We start from the raw sequence: 18,708 nt of genomic DNA, 5'->3' as shown, positions 1-18,708 counted from the left end.
AAAAAAAAAAAAGGGTCAACCTTTTCAGGCTTTTGGGGAAGGGGCGGCAAAATTGAATTTTCTTCAGCCCCCCCCCCCCCCGGGGTTGGAGCGGCCACGGTACGCCAATGTGCACTGATCTTGTGATATATTTGGCAAGTTATAATATGAGGTAGCATGTTGATTTTCGATCTTGTGATCCAAGTGGCACGCCATACTTTGGTGCAAGTATAAATCCCATAATTCCTTGTAGTTAGACCCCAGATGTCGTCATTTGGCATTACACCAACTTGCAATGCACAGAAATGGTGTTTGCTAAACGATGTGCACATCAGCGTGATGTCAAATGACGACATCTTGGGTCTAACTACAAGGAATTATAAGATTTACAGAAAAGGTCAATTATAAGCTGGGGTCAAATGTAATTGATCTCCATTTTGCTGACAGTGCCATAGTGAAGCAAACTTTATTCTGTATTAGTTACTCGTAAAAGTCAATTTAAAAAAATGCATTTTAAAATGTACACATCTTATGACACAAGTGTCATGCCATGGTTGGCACCATATGCTGGTGGTGGTGCATTGTAAGAAGGCGCTGATGGGACCACACCTGCTTGGTTATCATAACCCATATCCCTTGGTGCAGGAGGCAGTGGTGCAGGTTGTTGACCGTAGCCAGGTTGACCATAGCCAGGTTGGCCATAGCCAGGTTGACCATAGCCAGGTTGACCATAGCCAGGTTGACCATAGCCAGGTTGGCCATAGACAGGTTGGCCATAGCCAGGTTGACCATAGCCAGGTTGACCATGACCTGGCTGTACAGCAGAAGGCTGCCGCTGATGGTTAATCTCCCCTTTTTCAGCATGTGGTGTTGTAGCCAAAGTATCTGGTTCAGGACTGGGACTCACACGTTTCTTATCACGGTTACCCATCTTACAGACAATGCAGATTAACAAGATGACAATGATAACTAGAATGACGACTACTACAATAGCAATGATGACCCACAATAGATAACCTGCAAAATGAAGAAAAATGACACCATATTTCAACTGAAATGGAACTTTTCATTCTTTGTTACTGTAAAAGTGAAAAAATGTGTGAATATATTCTTTCAGGCATAAATCAATGTACATAAATCAAAATCACGAATTAAAAACAAGCAATGTTAGTTTATTTATTACAGTATTGTGAAGCCTGCAATTGAGGCACTTAAAGAATAAAATATAATGACCAAACATAGGGGTTACTTTTGATTAATTTGAGATCTGAAGAATGCTTGAAAGATACATTTAATACCGTAAAAACTCGATAGTTAGCATATGTGCTTACTATCAAGTGTTTTAAAACATGCAGACATGAAGAGCCCCATCCACAAAAGTGTAAAAAGTTTTGAGCAAATCATCAATACATATAGTTTATATACTGAACAAGTAAACCTGCAAATGTGTGTCTCAACCCCATTAATTCAGTTTGTAAAGCGTGGACTTTGGTACAATTTAATGCTTTCAAAAGCACTCGATAGTAAGCACATATGCTAACTTTCACATTTTTACGGTATGTAGTTTTGTATACTTACCATCAAGGGACAGAAGTCCACCATTTTTAGCATCAACTGGTCCTATAGAAAATTGAAAAAAATATATAACACATTAAAATCTTTTGAAGTCAATATTTCAAAAAGAGCATAACCAGTGGAATCACTCAGTCTTGAAAAGGAGAGAGGACATGTGGCCTATAGTGTCAATAAGTGGATAAAAAGAACAAAAATGGCTAATAATGATGAGATTTGACATACGCTTACCAGTAGTTGTTACATCAGGCATTGTAGTGGTAGTAGCAGGTATACCAAGGACTGTAAACACAGTGAGATGAGTAGTGGCGCAGACAATAATGCCATCTCCAGAATCAGTGGTAGTAAGACCACTTGTAGACCATTCTTCATTGGTTGTATCCCAATAGACACAGGAGTATTGTACATCGCCCATGCTGATGGTTACAGGGAAGGTCAGTTGCACTGGGGTGGACAGATCAGTGATGTTAAGCTGCTGGTCTGTTGGTTGTAAGAAATCAATAAAATGGATGATATTTATATAATGTTACATTTATGTTATGTTTTGTTTTGGAAAAACTTGGAAGAAGTAAAGTGATATTGGTCTATTCCTTTTGAATCCATACAACCCCTATGGAAGACATGACATGACACAGGGAGTGAGAATTTAAAATGGGTTTATATACCTACGTGGTGGGTGACTCCATTTGAAATCTATACCCCTTGTGTGGCAGATTGGGTATGGATTTCAACTGGAATAGCTCTATTTGGTTTTGGGGAGCGATTACCGAATAGGGTCAACTCTACTAGTCTCAACACAAGACTGCCCTACCCCAACACTAAACCCTAACCCTAAACTCTGTAAACAAGGACTGGATTCAAGTCTAGCAAATTCTACCCAGTTTGGTAATTGTTCTGGTTTTGGATAAAAATGTGGTATTGCCAGAAACCCTTAGTCATTTCTATGGATTGTTTCATCAGAAAAGGTACAAAATTTATAAGGATTTTGGTCCATATCGACCAATTTTTTTGCAATTTGTGTCCTTGTTCTCAAAAATACAGAATCAGAAGGATAATGGGATCCTTGTATTCTCATGAAACAAAACAGCTCAGGGGCAATGCCAGTAAAAGCTAGTGAAGGGCCTGTGTTCCACAGTTAATTATGGACTGTCAGTAAACACAGGTCGACTGTACACGACAGTTTCTGGTGAAAATAATTTCTGGCCAACATTTCACAATACTCTGTGTACCAGTTGTCCATGTTGCCCAAAGCTGTGTTGCTACCAATTTGACATTTGTCTCCCAATTATTTTTTTTTTTAATAGACAAAGCAGACCTTTTGTCAATTTATGGGGGAGGGGGTTCTATAATCTTAACCTACCAGAATCAGGGTCAGCCAACTTGATGTCAATGATATCAGCTGCTCTGTTGTTTCTATCATCAGTAGTCTTGGAGTATGTATCCACATCTGTGTTATAATGAGAAATCTTGAGTGTGACTCCAGAACAGGCATCTCCAGAGCTACATGACCAAGCTGCTCCAAACCTAGTGATGGTAAAAATCAAAATTATCCTTGCTTATATTCTTCTCAAATTGTTGTTGTTGTTGTTTAGTTATAAATTACTTTGTTTGCACTTATAAACAAACTTGTCAGGCCTCAATAGCATCATAATTATCATCTTTGTCATCGTCATTCGTCGTTGTTATCATCAAAATTGTAATTTCACCATCACAAAATAGAAGTTCTCTTTTTTGACACATTTCACTCCAAAGGAGTTCTTTCTTCATCTCCTTGAATCAGAGGTTTCTGTTCTTTTCCATTAGTTTTCAATCTTTGACATGACAGAGAAAAGAGATTATACCAATCCGTATGCAAGATATTTAAGATGGGATGGAGGGGAGCGTGACAAAGTGGTGCTCGCATTGCAATATTAAGACAAATAAAGCCGATGCATGAGAGGAATAGCATGACCTCTATAAAGGACATCCAAAGGCTTAATAAAACGGGTGTAATTTTTGCCCCATGTGCATGATTTTTCTTGGGAGGGAAATGCCCAAACCGCAAAAATTATTGGACCCTGGTCATCAGATAAAACTTACATGTTATTGAGTTCAGATCCAAAATCAATAGCAACTACATCGCCACTAGTCTTTGTGTTGAAGTCTCCATCCAAAAGAGTTTTCTGAATTCCAAGTGTAACATCCTCATCAACTACTTCTGACACACCACCTCCCAGGACCAACTCGGATGTTAAACTGCCAAGAAGCTTCTCCTGAACAGCTCTGTAAGAAAATAATTTCAAAGAATAAATAATTATCAATATTCATAAAGTTATAAAGTTCATAATTTATGTACTTCTTCAGTAATGTGACGATCCGCCTACTTTCCAGCAAAATTTCTCATTCCTCGGGTGCAAAATTCTTAACAGTGGATCATATTAGGAATGAGAAATTTCGCAGGAATGTAGGCGGATCGTCGCATTACTGAAGAAGTTGCCCGATCTTGGTGACAAAATCAAAACTGTCTAAACAGTGAGTAGAATTTGGATTTGTCTAAATAAATTATGAACTTTATGACATTATACAATCCAGATGAATCTATTCCAAGATGAAAACATGCTTCTACTGTCCAACATATGGCTATCAACAAAGTACAGATTGACTTATTTATATCAAGGGTTGAGAGCTAGAAAGCATTAACTCACAATGTGACATACTGACAAGGCTTTCTTTTCAATCAAGAAAAATATACTTTATAATAATTATAATGCAACTGACAGGCAAAACCTGGTATTTTTGCACCATTTATAAAATATACCAAACAAAAATAGCAAAAACATACTCTGTTAGTGTCAAAAGGTGACCAAAAAGAGTGAATATCTATGCTCTCCAAAAAGAGTGAAAATCACTCCAGCTCCAAAACTTCAAGAAGCAATGTAAAGAACCATACCAAAAAGAGTGGTCCCTCATATCATAACTTAAAGCACGGACATTGCACTCTTTTGCAGTGCTGTTCACTCTGTTTGGAGTGCATAAATAATCACTCTTTTTTTCATTCTTTCACAAGTAACAAACATAACAAGAACCAATGATACCGGGCAATGATACAGAACTTTAAAATATAATTAATAACAATACAATTTTCTTACTTAGCCTTGTTCAAAACACTTTCATATAAAGTTGTGTCAAGACCGCTGGAAATTTCACCGACTTTCTCCAGGATGATATCAGAAGAACTATCTGGAACTGTTTCTCCTGCGTCCTCATAAACTGCAATCATTTCAAGGAAGTAATCTAGCAATTGAGCTGAAATGAAAAGAGCATCCATAATGTTTGTGTGCAAAACAATTTGCAGATTCATTTTGCTTAGTAAAAATATTGTTAAATTTGTATCAATGTTCTGTTAACTGAACAAAATTACAGCACAGCAGCCTATGGAGCAATTCAAAATACAGAAAAAAAGCAAAATTCAGAATCAACTGAAAATTTTGGGAATAAAGCTTTTTAATAGATATATACTCAAACAGAGGATAGGATGATAAAATTACAAATGAAGGGTTCAGACCCTTTGCACAGTATTTTTTGTGGGCCCTTGATGGCATGTATCAGACACACCAAATTGCATTCTTTGAAATTTGCAATAAAATACAAATTTTAAGGCAAATTATTGGAAATTGACAAAATACTGTGTGAAAAACTGGGTTCCAGAACCACAAAGTTTTTCTCTCAAAAATTAAATATTTTAATACTTTCTCTGGGATTATTAATAGTGCCTATAATATATTAAAAAAATTGTTAAATGGTCAAAATTTTTGAAGAACCATTATGTATTTCCTTACAGTTACAAAATCATATCAATTACACCACAAGATTCCTATTGGGGCTACCTGCACAGGTACACCATCACCAAGGTACTTGGCCCATACTGTACAGCACAGGCAATTACCAGTGTAATACCAGTACAGTACCACTACTGACGGTTCCTGTGTAGTATTGGTACTGTGTAGGTACTCGAGTGTACCACTCAGATACTTTGGCAACAATGTACTTGAGCAGGCAGCCACAACAGAAATCTTTTAGTGTATTATGAATATTATGTTGCATTTCACTGAACTTACTTTGGTCATCTATAGACATATCACTCATTGTCATAGAAGCTGTGTTGTCAATCAACATCTGGGCACTGCTTACGGTCAAAACTGTCTCAGACAATGTCAACTCAATCAGTTCAAGTTGGTCTGCTGCAGTGTCTGTGGTGACAGCTGCTGCTACTCTGCGTTTTCTTGAGATGCCACGGCGACGACGCCTTGAATCATCACTGCTTTCAACATCAGCAAGAAGTCCAAGATTACCAAATGCGGAGAGATAGTCACCTGAATAAACAAACAAACAAACAAACAAACAAGTCTTGTAAAAATGTGTCAAAGTTCAACTGTATAAATAGATGAAAACATTATTCATAAGTATACACAGTGTTATTATTCATACATCTTTTTTGAAATCTCAAAAATAGGAAATAAAAAGATTTACAAAAACAATTAAAATTCTTACCCACTCTCCAAAAGCAACATCTTCGATCAAAAGTGACACATTAAAACAAAATCTTTACCCACTTCTGGTACTCCACAAAAGTAGCACATTATAAAAACCCAGCAACTTTACCATCCCTCCAAAAGCAACCATACAGAGAGGGAAGCACTTTGTGCACCCACTGGATACACTAAAAATTAGTTGAAGATTGAAGGTGATGGCTGCAATGAGTAATTTTGGTTCAAGTGTTTTGTTTTCATCAATGCACACAGTTGGAAATTAAAAAAAGGCAGCTATTTTACTTGAACCCTTCTTCCACCACAATGTAAATTAAACATACCTTTGTATTTTGGTTCCAAGACTTGTACCTCCTTGTACGCCGTCTTTTCTTCTTCACTGAAAGATGTTTTTGCTGTTACAACAGCAGTTGCATCATATAATGAACATATTCTGAACTTGTTGCAGACCTGGAATAGAGTGTTCATAAAGTATTAATATTTTGCTAGAACAGAGTCACTCCATCTGCTCTCATCTAGTTGGAAATTTGTCTTTATTCTTTGTACAAGACACAGATACAGAGAACAGGGCTAAAAGGAAAGCATTATCATAACTATCAGAAAATCATTGGATCAATGGTAGCATGCAAAGAGTGGATCAATGGTAGCATGCAGAGAGCCCCATCATCAAATCCCAGTTGGTCAGTGGCACTTTTTTTTTTAATGATTTAAAATCTTTCATTTCATGGTAAGGAATCACACTGTTGTCTTTAAAATGTGGTACAATCCAGTTTCAGATATTATTAAGTGCTAATAATATAATGGTCTAATGCAGGGGCTATTACACTTAAAATCCACACTCCCCCATGGAAGATTTTTGGAATAGCCCAATAGGTGGCCCAGATTCGGAACGCCGACCATTATTGTTGTTGGCCCTTTAAAAAGTAGCTCTGAATTCTATAGTAAGCATAGCAAAACAAGGCTTTATAATGTCACTCAAGCACAGATATGTGAAAAGAGTTTGGCCCTCTGTGGCCTGCAAGATTATTAACACCCCTGGTCTACTGTTTATTTGTGACAAGCTCCAACAAATCCAGTCGCAAGACATGTTTTTGAGTTACAGGCCTTTAAAGATGACATGCCCATAAAAAAATGAAATTTTGGAATTCTTAATTTCATAGTATATTTGACAGCAGGACAAAGTGGACTTTCCAAATCCTTGAAAGAACTTATTACAAAGTGGTTTATTTAATCAATAAATAACAGTTGAACTATGATAATCTCTATTCAATCCTGTGTAAGTCAGGAAACTAATTGGCCCATTACTCAGAATAGCAATTTGGCAAAAATATCAAGGTATCATTTACAAAATTATCCATATCTTGAAAAGTATTGATGCTATTTATATAATTTTGGTATCATTTTAAGGCTTATTGTCTAGTGCTTACATTTTTATCCAAATCGTGAAATGTCAAAAATACAACTTGTTCCTGGTTTTGTTAGAGCGGGTCACATTTACGGGCTTACCTCCATGATGTATACCCTGGTGTTATTTGCTAATTCACTTGGTTTACCAACAAAACTGAATTCTGGTTCTGAGACTGCGTCCGAGACTGATTTTTTCACTAACTCTGCATCCAACATGTCCACTGTGAAGAGTTGGTATTTCAATGGTTGCGCATCTGAATCTGTTACACAGTTCTCTACCAGGACACTAGCCTACAAAGAAAAATTATGCCCAATTAAAAGAAATTCTACGCAGGATGTCACATTGATAGGATGATGGCCTCAAATATAGGCATGGTCAATGATTTGACTTGATTGTGAATAAATATGAGGGTGTGCATGGGGGCCAGAAGCCAGCAGTATATCCAGGATTTATCAACATATTACCGGGGTCAAGTTGAGGAGATCTTTTGGTGTTGTTCCTGGAACATACAGAAATAGGCTGATTTTGACTTCTCACAATGGGAGTCCCTGTTCTCCTTCTCTATATACTTGAAAAAATTAGGCTCAACTATAAGCTTATTCTAGGACAAAAGAGAGGTATTTACATTTTGACAACAATTTGTTTTACATAATCAGGCAATGAAACAGAACATTTGGTGATGAAAATTTTTCATAGTTTTATATTGGTATATAAATATGTTTTGATTGCAACAACTTACCTCAGAAAGTGCTTCATAGTCATCCACAGAGAATTCACAGGATGTCGGCCCTGAGCGTACAGTAATATATGCTTTAGCAGTTCCTGATTGGCCTTCCACATTTGTTGCAGTGATGAGGAATGCATAGTCTGTACCACGCTCAGCAATACCTGAAATTTTGTAAATTCAGTTGTAATCATGGTAATTAACAGCATTCTCACTTATCATGCTTAACGGGATATTCCACTTTATATCCACACACCTCCTGTGGGAGACTTGGTCTTAAAGTTTAACACAGGGAGTATGTATTTCAAATTGATTTACCTAAATGGGTGATACCATTTGAAATCTACACCCCCTGTGTAAGGTCATGTCTTCCACAGGGGGTGTATGGATTTCGAATGGAATAGCCCATTGCTGGTAACATCTCTTTGCAGTTAGTCTATGCATTTCAAATTTTAAGTATAAAATGTTTGAAGTTTTGAAGAACTACATTACAGTTTTTAGAATCTACAGTTAAGCGGCTAAGTGGTTATCATTTTACCTCATTATTTCATCTTAAAATTATCAGAAACCCTCCTTGAAAGTTGTTAATTTATTAATAGGATTCTGTTACTACTAATCCCTGTATTCGATGTATTCAATTGTTCCCCTTTGTTTGTCTCTTGTCCACATAATTACTAGTATACAGCAATGGTGTTGACTTGACACATGATGTAACATCAATAATAACCACAACATCAAAAATAACAACGTCAACAATAGCAGCAACAGTAAAAATGACTTGTACTTACCTCCTTGGATTCCAATCATAGCAATCAAGAACCCAGCTCCTGTATCAATAACTCTTGGGAATCCATACAGCAAATTGCTAGGATCAGTCAGATCAATGAAACCATAACCTTACCTCCTTGGATTCCAATCATAGCAATCAAGAACCCAGCTCCTGTATCAAGAACTCTTGGGAATCCATACAACAAATTGCTAGGATCAGTCAGATCAATGAAACCATAACCTTACCTCCTTGGATTCCAATCATAGCAATCAAGAACCCAGCTCCTGTATCAAGAACTCTTGGGAATCCATACAGCAAATTGCTAGGATCAGTCAGATCAATGAAACCATAACCTTACCTCCTTGGATTCCAATCATAGCAATCAAGAACCCAGCTCCTGTATCGAGAACTCTTGGGAATCGATACAGCAAATTGCTAGGATCAGTCAGATCAATGACACCATAACCTTACCTCCTTGGATTCCAATCATAGCAATCAAGAACCCAGCTCCTGTATCAAAAACTCTTGGGAATCCATACAGCATATTGCTAGGATTAGTCAGATCAATGAAACCATAACCTTACCTCCTTGGATTCCAATCATAGCAATCAAGAACCCAGCTCCTGTATCAAAAACTCTTGGGAATCCATACAGCAAATTGCTAGGATCAGTCAGATCAATGAAACCATAACCTTACCTCCTTGGATTCCAATCATAGCAATCAAGAACCCAGCTCCTGTATCAAGAACTCTTGGGAATCCATACAGCAAATTGCTAGGATCAGTCAGATCAATGAAACCATAACCTTACCTCCTTGGATTCCAATCATAGCAATCAAGAACCCAGCTCCTGTATCAAGAACTCTTGGGAATCCATACAACAAATTGCTAGGATCAGTCAGATCAATGAAACCATATCCTTACCTCCTTGGATTCCAATCATAGCAATCAAGAACCCAGCTCCTGTACCAAGAACTCTTGGGAATCCATACAGCAAATTGCTAGGATCAGTCAGATCAATGAAACCATAACCTTACCTCCTTGGATTCCAATCATAGCAATCAAGAACCCAGCTCCTGTATCAAGAACTCTTGGGAATCCATATAGCAAATTGCTAGGATTAGTCAGATCAATGAAACCATAACCTTACCTCCTTGGATTCCAATCATAGCAATCAAGAACCCAGCTCCTGTATCAAGAACTCTTGGGAATCCATACAGTAAATTGCTAGGATTAGTCAGATCAATGAAACCATAACCGTACCTCCTTGGATTCCAATCATAGCAATCAAGAACCCAGCTCCTGTATCAAGAACTCTTGGGAATCCATAGAGCAAATTGCTAGGATTAGTCAGATCAATGAAACCATAACCTTACCTCCTTGGATTCCAATCATAGCAATCAAGAACCCAGCTCCTGTATCAAGAACTCTTGGGAATCCATATAGCAAATTGCTAGGATTAGTCAGATCAATGAAACCATAACCTTACCTCCTTGGATTCCAATCATAGCAATCAAGAACCCAGCTCCTGTACCAAGAACTCTTGGGAATCCATATAGCAAATTGCTAGGATTAGTCAGATCAATGAAACCATAACCTTACCTCCTTGGATTCCAACCATAGCAATCAAGAACCCAGCTCCTGTATCAAGAACTCTTGGGAATCCATATAGCAAATTGCTAGGATTAGTCAGATCAATGAAACCATAACCTTACCTCCTTGGATTCCAATCATAGCAATCAAGAACCCAGCTCCTGTATCAAGAACTCTTGGGAATCCATATAGCAAATTGCTAGGATTGATCAGATCAATGAAACCATAACCTTACCTCCTTGGATTCCAATCATAGCAATCAAGAACCCAGCTCCTGTACCAAGAACTCTTGGGAATCCATATAGCAAATTGCTAGGATTAGTCAGATCAATGAAACCATAACCTTACCTCCTTGGATTCCAACCATAGCAATCAAGAACCCAGCTCCTGTATCAAGAACTCTTGGGAATCCATACAGCAAATTGCTAGGATCAGTCAGATCAATGAAACCATAACCTGAAATGATTTTTAGACAAAAGGATAGACACAATCAGCTTCAAATGAATTCAGATTTATTGTGAAGGTAAATTTGTTCAACTAAATTGACAATTTAACTGTTATGGAATTTATAGGTAAAGACTGAAAGAAATATATATTGTTTACTAACACTCTCACTGAATGAAATTTGAATTTCCCAGAAGGCTGTTGATTTTACCATAGCTGTTATATTATCATCCGCTATAATTATAAGAATTAGGGTACTTAAGGGTAGACTATGTACCGGTATTGTTGGTCGTAGTTCCTTCTACAAAATCATATACTTTGAAAACTTGCTTGATTTATTGTTGTGAATGAGTTATGGATGTTTTACAAAAGTGTTGTTGTTTCAGCCCTCTTTACAACATACCTCAAGAACAACAACATTATTCTACACACTCGCTATGAAATGATCAATGCAATTTTTGCCAAAGCTCCGTTCGCAAGATGCTGTGAACTACCAAATTGCAACAGTTTAAAATAGTTGCTAACCTTAAAGTTTGATTAAACATTCTTCATCATTATAATGCACAATCTGAAATTTAGCTTTATGACATTGTCTCCATTTTGCTTGCCTTGGTCACAAATACAGTTAAATAATCCAAACATTTAACTGAGAAATGTGCCAAAACACCTTAACACCAACAACCTTTCTGCTTAGTGTATGCTTAAATATGTATGCCCCTAAGTGTGTTTCTCTGTGGAAAGGGAATAGGCCTGTAAGACATCCCTGTGATATCAAACATGTTAATCTATTAAACTCATACTCAACAACCTGAGGTCAAATTTTAACTATAAATGATTGAATGGAGGTTATTTAACTTTGCTATAAGAGATGAGATTATTGTGGTTCAGTGTATTTGAAGTATGTCAAAATGGTCCACTTTATGTGACACTTTTATGCACTATTAACCCTCTGGATACTGCTGGTCATCTAACAGCATATCTGATTGGTTGATAACTTGATATTTTCATTTCAATTGCCAATTATGACTAGGCTTTAAACTATTTATGGTCAGACTTGCATTTGCAGATGATCTTATTAATAACCTCCTTGATTGGTTCAAATTTGAAGACAATATTAATTTTGGCCAATCGGCAGGTAGTTCTCATAGGGTTAAATTTGACTGGAGTTTGTTGTGTAGAGTTATTACACTTTTGTTGCAATCAATGCCTGCGTCGGTAGTTATTATGATAAACCATCTTACCTTCTTCAGTGCCTACAGTGGTCCATGTAATCTCATCATCAGCATCTGCTCCATAGACGAATGCGGTCAAGAAAATGACGTCTGTATCTTTAACCTTGCCATCATCTTGAAGCTCATCAAATTCAATCTGAAATCAGTATAAGTTTAGAAAAAGAATTGATTTCTTGTTTTCTGTTTCAATCAGTTAAGAAGAATTGTATACCAGTGGTGTAGATTTCTTTTTGACATTGGGAGCAAAGGGATTGATTGTATAATGAATCCAACCTTTTTGGCAACAGGATAAGTTTATGGTACATGATGGTCCTAATGATATGGACTTAGCTGGGATGAAAACCCGTCCATCATATGAAAATTTTGACCTTTTGTATTGAAGATATACATTTTTCCCCCAAAACACCAAAAAATGTAGGTATTTTTTGGGAAAAACTATATATCTTCAATATAAAAGGTCAAAATTTTCAATTGATGGTCGGCTTTTCATCCCAGCTACATACACTTTAAGTACATATCATTAGATACAGTTTACTTCAAGGATTGTTAAATATCAAAAATATAAAAATATCAATAATTTGCCATAAAATTTGTATTATATTGCCAATTTCAAAAAATCAAAATTATTTGATATCAGGACATTCCTCATATTCAGAATGCAATTCAATATGTCAGATGTGTTCTCAGGTCTCACAAAAATACTGTGCAAACCGATTCCTTAACAAAAAACGAATATCATTGTTCTCACGGATTGTTTTATGACTTGCCTTTGGTGGGTTTCCATTGACAGCATCTATATAAATACTGGCTGATGCAGACCTCTCCTGTTTGGTAGCTACTAGAGTGATTTCATAACTCTTATCTGCTTCAAAAGCCAACGCATCAAAGGTCAAAACAGCGCCATCGATGTTGGTTTCATTGATGATTAATTCACCAATACGATCTGGATTGAATGACCAGCAGGCACTGTTGTCTGTTGTCTATAAGATACAGGATTCAATAGAACATTACACACACAAAATCTAGAATGTTTCAAAGCATGTTAAGTTCAGAATGCAGGTTTTTTCCCCCACGGTTGTTTGATGGGATCATTTATTAGTTTTTCAAACAAAACATCATGTACAACCAGATTTTAGGCTGAAACAGCTAAATGTGATGTCATCCTAATGTATACAGATGCTTGTGAGCCATTCTCAACTTTAATGTCGACTCTTTTACAAAATTAATCACTTTTATAGCATTATTATAGCTTTTTCGGATTTAAAATGTATCTATTAATAACAAAATTGATGGCGCTATTTAGTGACTGGAAATTACTCTTTCAAGCTGCAATACAAATAATTCCTTTTATTGTTTGATAAAATATGTTAATAAAATTTCCTTGTTGCTTGTTTCACCTATTCCAGCTGTTTTAATGGCAGTATTAATCACCTACCCCTTGCAAATAAAGAAATATGATTTAGGATAAATAGCGCCATCTATAGTTTGCATTTATCAAACAACCGTGCCCCCTCTTTATTTCCCGCTGACTCAATATCAGCCAGAATGAGCTTGAGATGCTCAAAACTTTCAAAACTTATACATAATGAAATATTTCACTAATCTAAAGTTATATCACAAATGCTTTGAAAATGAAAATGGATGAAAAAAATTGCCAATTTCTCAGAGACAAATGCTCATCTAAAAAGAAAGTGCATGCAGCAGCTTTGAGACATACTTTCTTTGGCCTTGTTGGGATTGTTTTTGCTATCTTCTATAAACCCGGACCAAATATTAAAGAAATATTTTCTCAAGTATGTCTTTTGTTGATTTTATCACTTATTTATTATTTTTTCTGTTGAGTTCTTATTTTTTTCAAACTTCTTCCTGAAATCAGTTTTGTATTGTATTCTTTTTAATGGACTTACCTGGGTACATTGCCATATATATTCCCAATCTCTAGCCTCTTCATCTGGGTCATAGGTCAGGGAGCCATCTATTTCAATTTCTCCGCTACTACGACCTACGGTGAACTCCCTGGCACCTTTAATGATTGCCACTAATTCAGATTTGATGGTTGTCACAACTATAGACTGCTCTACGTAGGCATTTTCATCGCTTGATTTGTAAACTTTAACAGTGAATTCAATAGCTTCTCCACCTGTTGAAATAAGCAAAATGGATTATTGATTAGGCATTTAATGGGGCACTTCAACATTACATTCCCTGAGTACACTAATGTAATATTTAGTCCGCACCAAATAGCTGTGTGATAGAATCTTTCACGCTCATTCACCTGTGTAGTAATGGCCTTGAGCATGTGAAATTGGGAAAGGTTTCAGCCTAACAGAGAGCAAGCCCAGAAATCTCTGTGTAAAAGCAATGGAGCGTAAACCGTCACATTTGCATACCAAGGAACCAAGGCCCTTTATATCAATTTATTTGATACCTGGTGTTTCATGAAATCGATAGAGGTGTAAGACCAAGTCTTTTTGGACCTTTGGCCTTTAACTAGAGGAGCATTGGGTGAGAACATGACTTTGACCAAAGTTTAGGCCCTAAGCGAAAGCCAGCACAGTCTTACAGAAGCCTTGAACATTGAATTCTGTTTCCTGTTTTATTAGAGATCAATCATATGACAGAAATGGTTGCCAAGTGCCAAATTTGGCATGTTTGGACACCTTTGTACTTTGAAGATGTTTTAAATAATAATAGTGCATGTATAAAGTTATCAATCTATATACACTAACTTGTGATGTTCTCAATCTTGCATATTAGTATGTTATATTTGAAATATATCACCTGCATTCAATTTAAAGGAGTATTTCGTGATCCTAGCATCCTCTATTTATGTCATTTTTCATTAGATATCCACGAAAAAAACCTATTCCCAAAATTTCAGTTGATTCCGATTTTGCATTCATGAGTTATGCATGATTATGTGTATTACACTGCTCCATAGATTTATGCGTTGTAATTTCGTTCTGGTGCACCAGAACGAAATTCAAATTTCACGATACATTTGCTAAACAAATTAATCTGCAAGAAATATTTTGTACATAAACATTATGTAGCCAGAGGTTTCCAGTGATATAAAAATCTCAACTTTTTTTGAGAAAAGTGTGGGGATGAGGCTGTGGATCACGAAATGCCCTTTTAATATAAACATCTTACCAGGCAGCGAGTTGGCATCCACAAACAAAGTCCTGCTGTATTGAGTCTTCAGATTGAGAGCTATATCTGTGTCATTAACTGACCATTCAAAGACAGTGTCTCCTGCTGGTACACACTCGGAATAAAACTTCACTTCAGCAGTCAGGGAAAAACTGGAATATGGAAGATAACAAAACACAATTATTTCAGCATGTTTACTGCAATTGCCTATTATAGCAATATGAAATCAGATACAAAGTTATAAAAACTTTGAATGTGTCACATGGAAATTAGGTATGTCCCTTCCAGCCTTCATTTCTCCTTGCCATGGATGAATAATGACTGGAAGGGATACAAGATATTTTGGGTATGACCCATTGTTATCTAATTGCCTTCAAAATGCTTGTCGCTTGTGACAATGCTTCTGTGTGTTGCCTATTCAGTGATTTACTGGACCAGAACACCAAAATTCAGATTTGTGCATTTTTGGAACAGGCATAGATGTGCTACTGAAGCACACAAATGGCAAACATGAAAGCAATTGGACATCAAAATGATAATAAAAAAGTATGTTTGTACTTTTATTACTTCCAAGTTTTTTCCTTATAGGTCGCATTACAAGGCTTGGTCCCAACATTTGCCAGATAAAAGAGGTTGGACTGTAATAACTTACCTATCTGCCACCTTGACACTGTCTGGATCAATCCCCTGAGGCAGGACTTTGACTTCTGGTGCTGCAGTTCCAGAACGTTCCACGGTGAAAGTGGCCATATCACTGCCACCCAAGAAGTTGGTCAGTGTTAAGGTGAATGTATATTCTGTGTCTGCATCTAAAGAGTCTCCATTAATTTCTACTATAGCAGATCCGTCGCCACTGTTAAGAGCTAAATATTCCAAGATAAAGAGCAAATAATATGTTACAGAGGTTGTTGGATTGCAAGACTAAAACAAAACTACTTGTGGCCACCTGCACAGGTACACTGTTGCCAATGAACCCGACTGGTGCACATAAAGTACCTATATAGTACCAATGTTGTTATTGCACAGGATCCATCAGCCGTGGTACTATACTGATACTATACTACAATGTATACCGGTGCTCCCTACTACTGCACAGTACCTGTCAAGTACCTTGGTGATGGTGTACCTTTGTAGGTGGCCCCAATAGGAATTCTGCAGTGTACATGTGAACCATAATTATTTATACCATTTACAACTTTCACAATATAAATATAATAACAAACGATTACCTAAATAACTAGCAATTAACAATATCCTTAAATAAATTAAATGACTGCCTTGATAAGCTTTTATATTTAGGGAAATATACTCACTTTAATTGAATATATAGAAAAATTTGAAGTGTGATGAAATTATTGGGTTATAGACCTTTGTATTTTATCTGTGACTCAATCATTACATCACACTTCAAGAGTACTTAATCAGGGGTTATTCCACTGATGAAGACTGTAGTAGTAACAGATAAAAGTCATGGATGTAAATATTTTTGTATTGAGATCAATAATTAAAATCTTTCTATAATATGGATTACCAATACAGGTGAACTTTCATGCACACTTTTAATTATATTTAGGCACATGCATATTTGCCTACATAGAGTTAAAGAGAGCCCTCAAGGATTATTTCAGGCTTTCTGGTTGGATGGGTTTTCATCTCTAGAGGGGGCTATGATTGATTCTCAGCAGTCTCATCAGGTGATGAGCTAATTTGCATATTGCCTGGCGGAAAATTTTAAAGTGCCACATGTACACATGTGGCATCTTCATTGGGTAGGCTGAGGGGAAATATAATCACTTTTGTGAATGCTGTTGGAGTATCAACACCTTGGACAACTTTGCTGCTGACAAGAAGCAGTTTATTATTTTTTCATCGGTTACTGCATGGAGATAGAAGATTTTTCTTAATTTTTCATCGGTGACTGTGGAAATAGAAGATTTTCGAATTTTTTCATCGGTGATTGAGTGGAGATAGAAGATTTTCTGAATTTGGACTGTGTCGGACATCGGCACGTGTGGAGAGAGAAGAGATCCTCAGTATCAGTAATTGGAAGACTGGTAGGTTGAATTGAAAATTTTTGTGATACATGGGGAAAGTAAATTATTATCGTTAGAGAGTTCCTCGTGTTGCAGCGGTAGAGGCTGTGACTTGTGAACTAAAGGTTATAATGATAGCCATGAGTTCGAATCTTCTGTAGCGCTATCTTTTAGTGTTTAGCCGTGGGTGCTTAAATTTTGTATTTTTACGCTCGAGCTATTGGGCAGATGGGGCAATGGTGAGAGGGCTCCCACACGGGAATCACATGTTTGAATCCTGATGCAGTGCATTTTTTCCTATTCATGCAGAGTCATATTATTTGGGTTAATTTTCTTCTCTCCAATCAGGAAAGGCCAGAGGAAATAGTTTATATTTCAAGGGTTTTATGATTACAACCACAGTGGTGTATGCAGTGGACTATGAATCCATAGATTGTGGGCTTGAACCCCAGCTAATACCCTTGTGGAATTTTAAGGCAATTCATATACTGCTTGTGCAGCAAACCAAGGTGGTATTTCTTTGATTTTTGTATAACACAATGGTGTACAAGTTCAATTTTGCTAATGGCTAGCGTGTGTCTCAGTTCATTTGTAGATCCTAGGATGCCGAAAGCAAGACGTGGTCAGAGCTGTCGGTGGGCCAGTGTGACAAGGAAGAAGTTTGGGTCAACAACGGAGACAGATGGCGGAGCCGCAGCCTGAGGAACCAGTCCAACTTGTGCTGCAGGGGACTGAAGAAGCTCGGCACCAGTCTCTTCTAGTTGCCGGTCCTCAAAGACGAGTTTCCAAGAGTACAGGTGTACCCCAAGCTAAAAATCCAGGGCCTTCCTGTGGTCTAGGGCAATGTCGCCCAAACAGTTGTGACGGGATGTTAAACGTACCCCACAAATGGTGAGTTCAATAGTACTCCTCATTTTGCTTTTGTTAATAATGGATAGGCTGAGCGACTCGGGCTAAGCATACCAGTTACACGATCACGAGGTACCACAGAGTTCTATTATACACGTTTTTACGATTTAAACGCTTGCTCGGTACCCCATATGATGTTGCCAGTACAAGAAAATTGTGTTGTCAGGTAAAACCCAGCGGCGATTGCAGTTGTCTTTATACACATTTAGTTTACTGAATTTTTTACAGTACAATGTTTAAATCATACATTGAAATTGAAAGTTTACTTTATAAGTGACTAATTTTGGAATTAAGAGTGCTCAAACCCATTACAGGTGAGCTAAAAACAGATTCAAAGTAGGTCTATACTCTGAATTTGTTCATTAAA

General features: G+C 37.0%; 1 protein-coding gene across 1 annotated transcript in view; it reads right to left on the bottom strand.

Annotated features, from left to right (window-relative positions):
• Window positions 1-18,708, bottom strand: part of LOC140152197 (uncharacterized) — a 44,379-nt gene continuing 25,671 nt past the window's right edge. Inside the window, 17 exon segments of the mRNA XM_072174495.1 lie at window positions 1-996; window positions 1,558-1,599; window positions 1,783-2,031; window positions 2,912-3,075; window positions 3,631-3,813; window positions 4,680-4,836; window positions 5,649-5,903; window positions 6,401-6,527; window positions 7,584-7,775; window positions 8,225-8,373; window positions 8,998-9,105; window positions 10,919-11,026; window positions 12,256-12,382; window positions 13,014-13,226; window positions 14,154-14,386; window positions 15,400-15,551; window positions 16,052-16,262. Of these exon segments, the coding sequence (XP_072030596.1) occupies window positions 509-996; window positions 1,558-1,599; window positions 1,783-2,031; window positions 2,912-3,075; window positions 3,631-3,813; window positions 4,680-4,836; window positions 5,649-5,903; window positions 6,401-6,527; window positions 7,584-7,775; window positions 8,225-8,373; window positions 8,998-9,105; window positions 10,919-11,026; window positions 12,256-12,382; window positions 13,014-13,226; window positions 14,154-14,386; window positions 15,400-15,551; window positions 16,052-16,262 (3,158 nt within the window). The 3' untranslated portion in view covers window positions 1-508.

Source organism: Amphiura filiformis, chromosome 5, assembly GCF_039555335.1.
Source record: "Amphiura filiformis chromosome 5, Afil_fr2py, whole genome shotgun sequence".
In the NCBI taxonomy this organism is placed as follows: Eukaryota; Metazoa; Echinodermata; class Ophiuroidea; order Amphilepidida; family Amphiuridae; genus Amphiura; species Amphiura filiformis.
The sequence above is the reverse complement of the archived record's forward strand: the minus strand, read 5'-3'. Positions and strand labels throughout refer to the sequence as shown.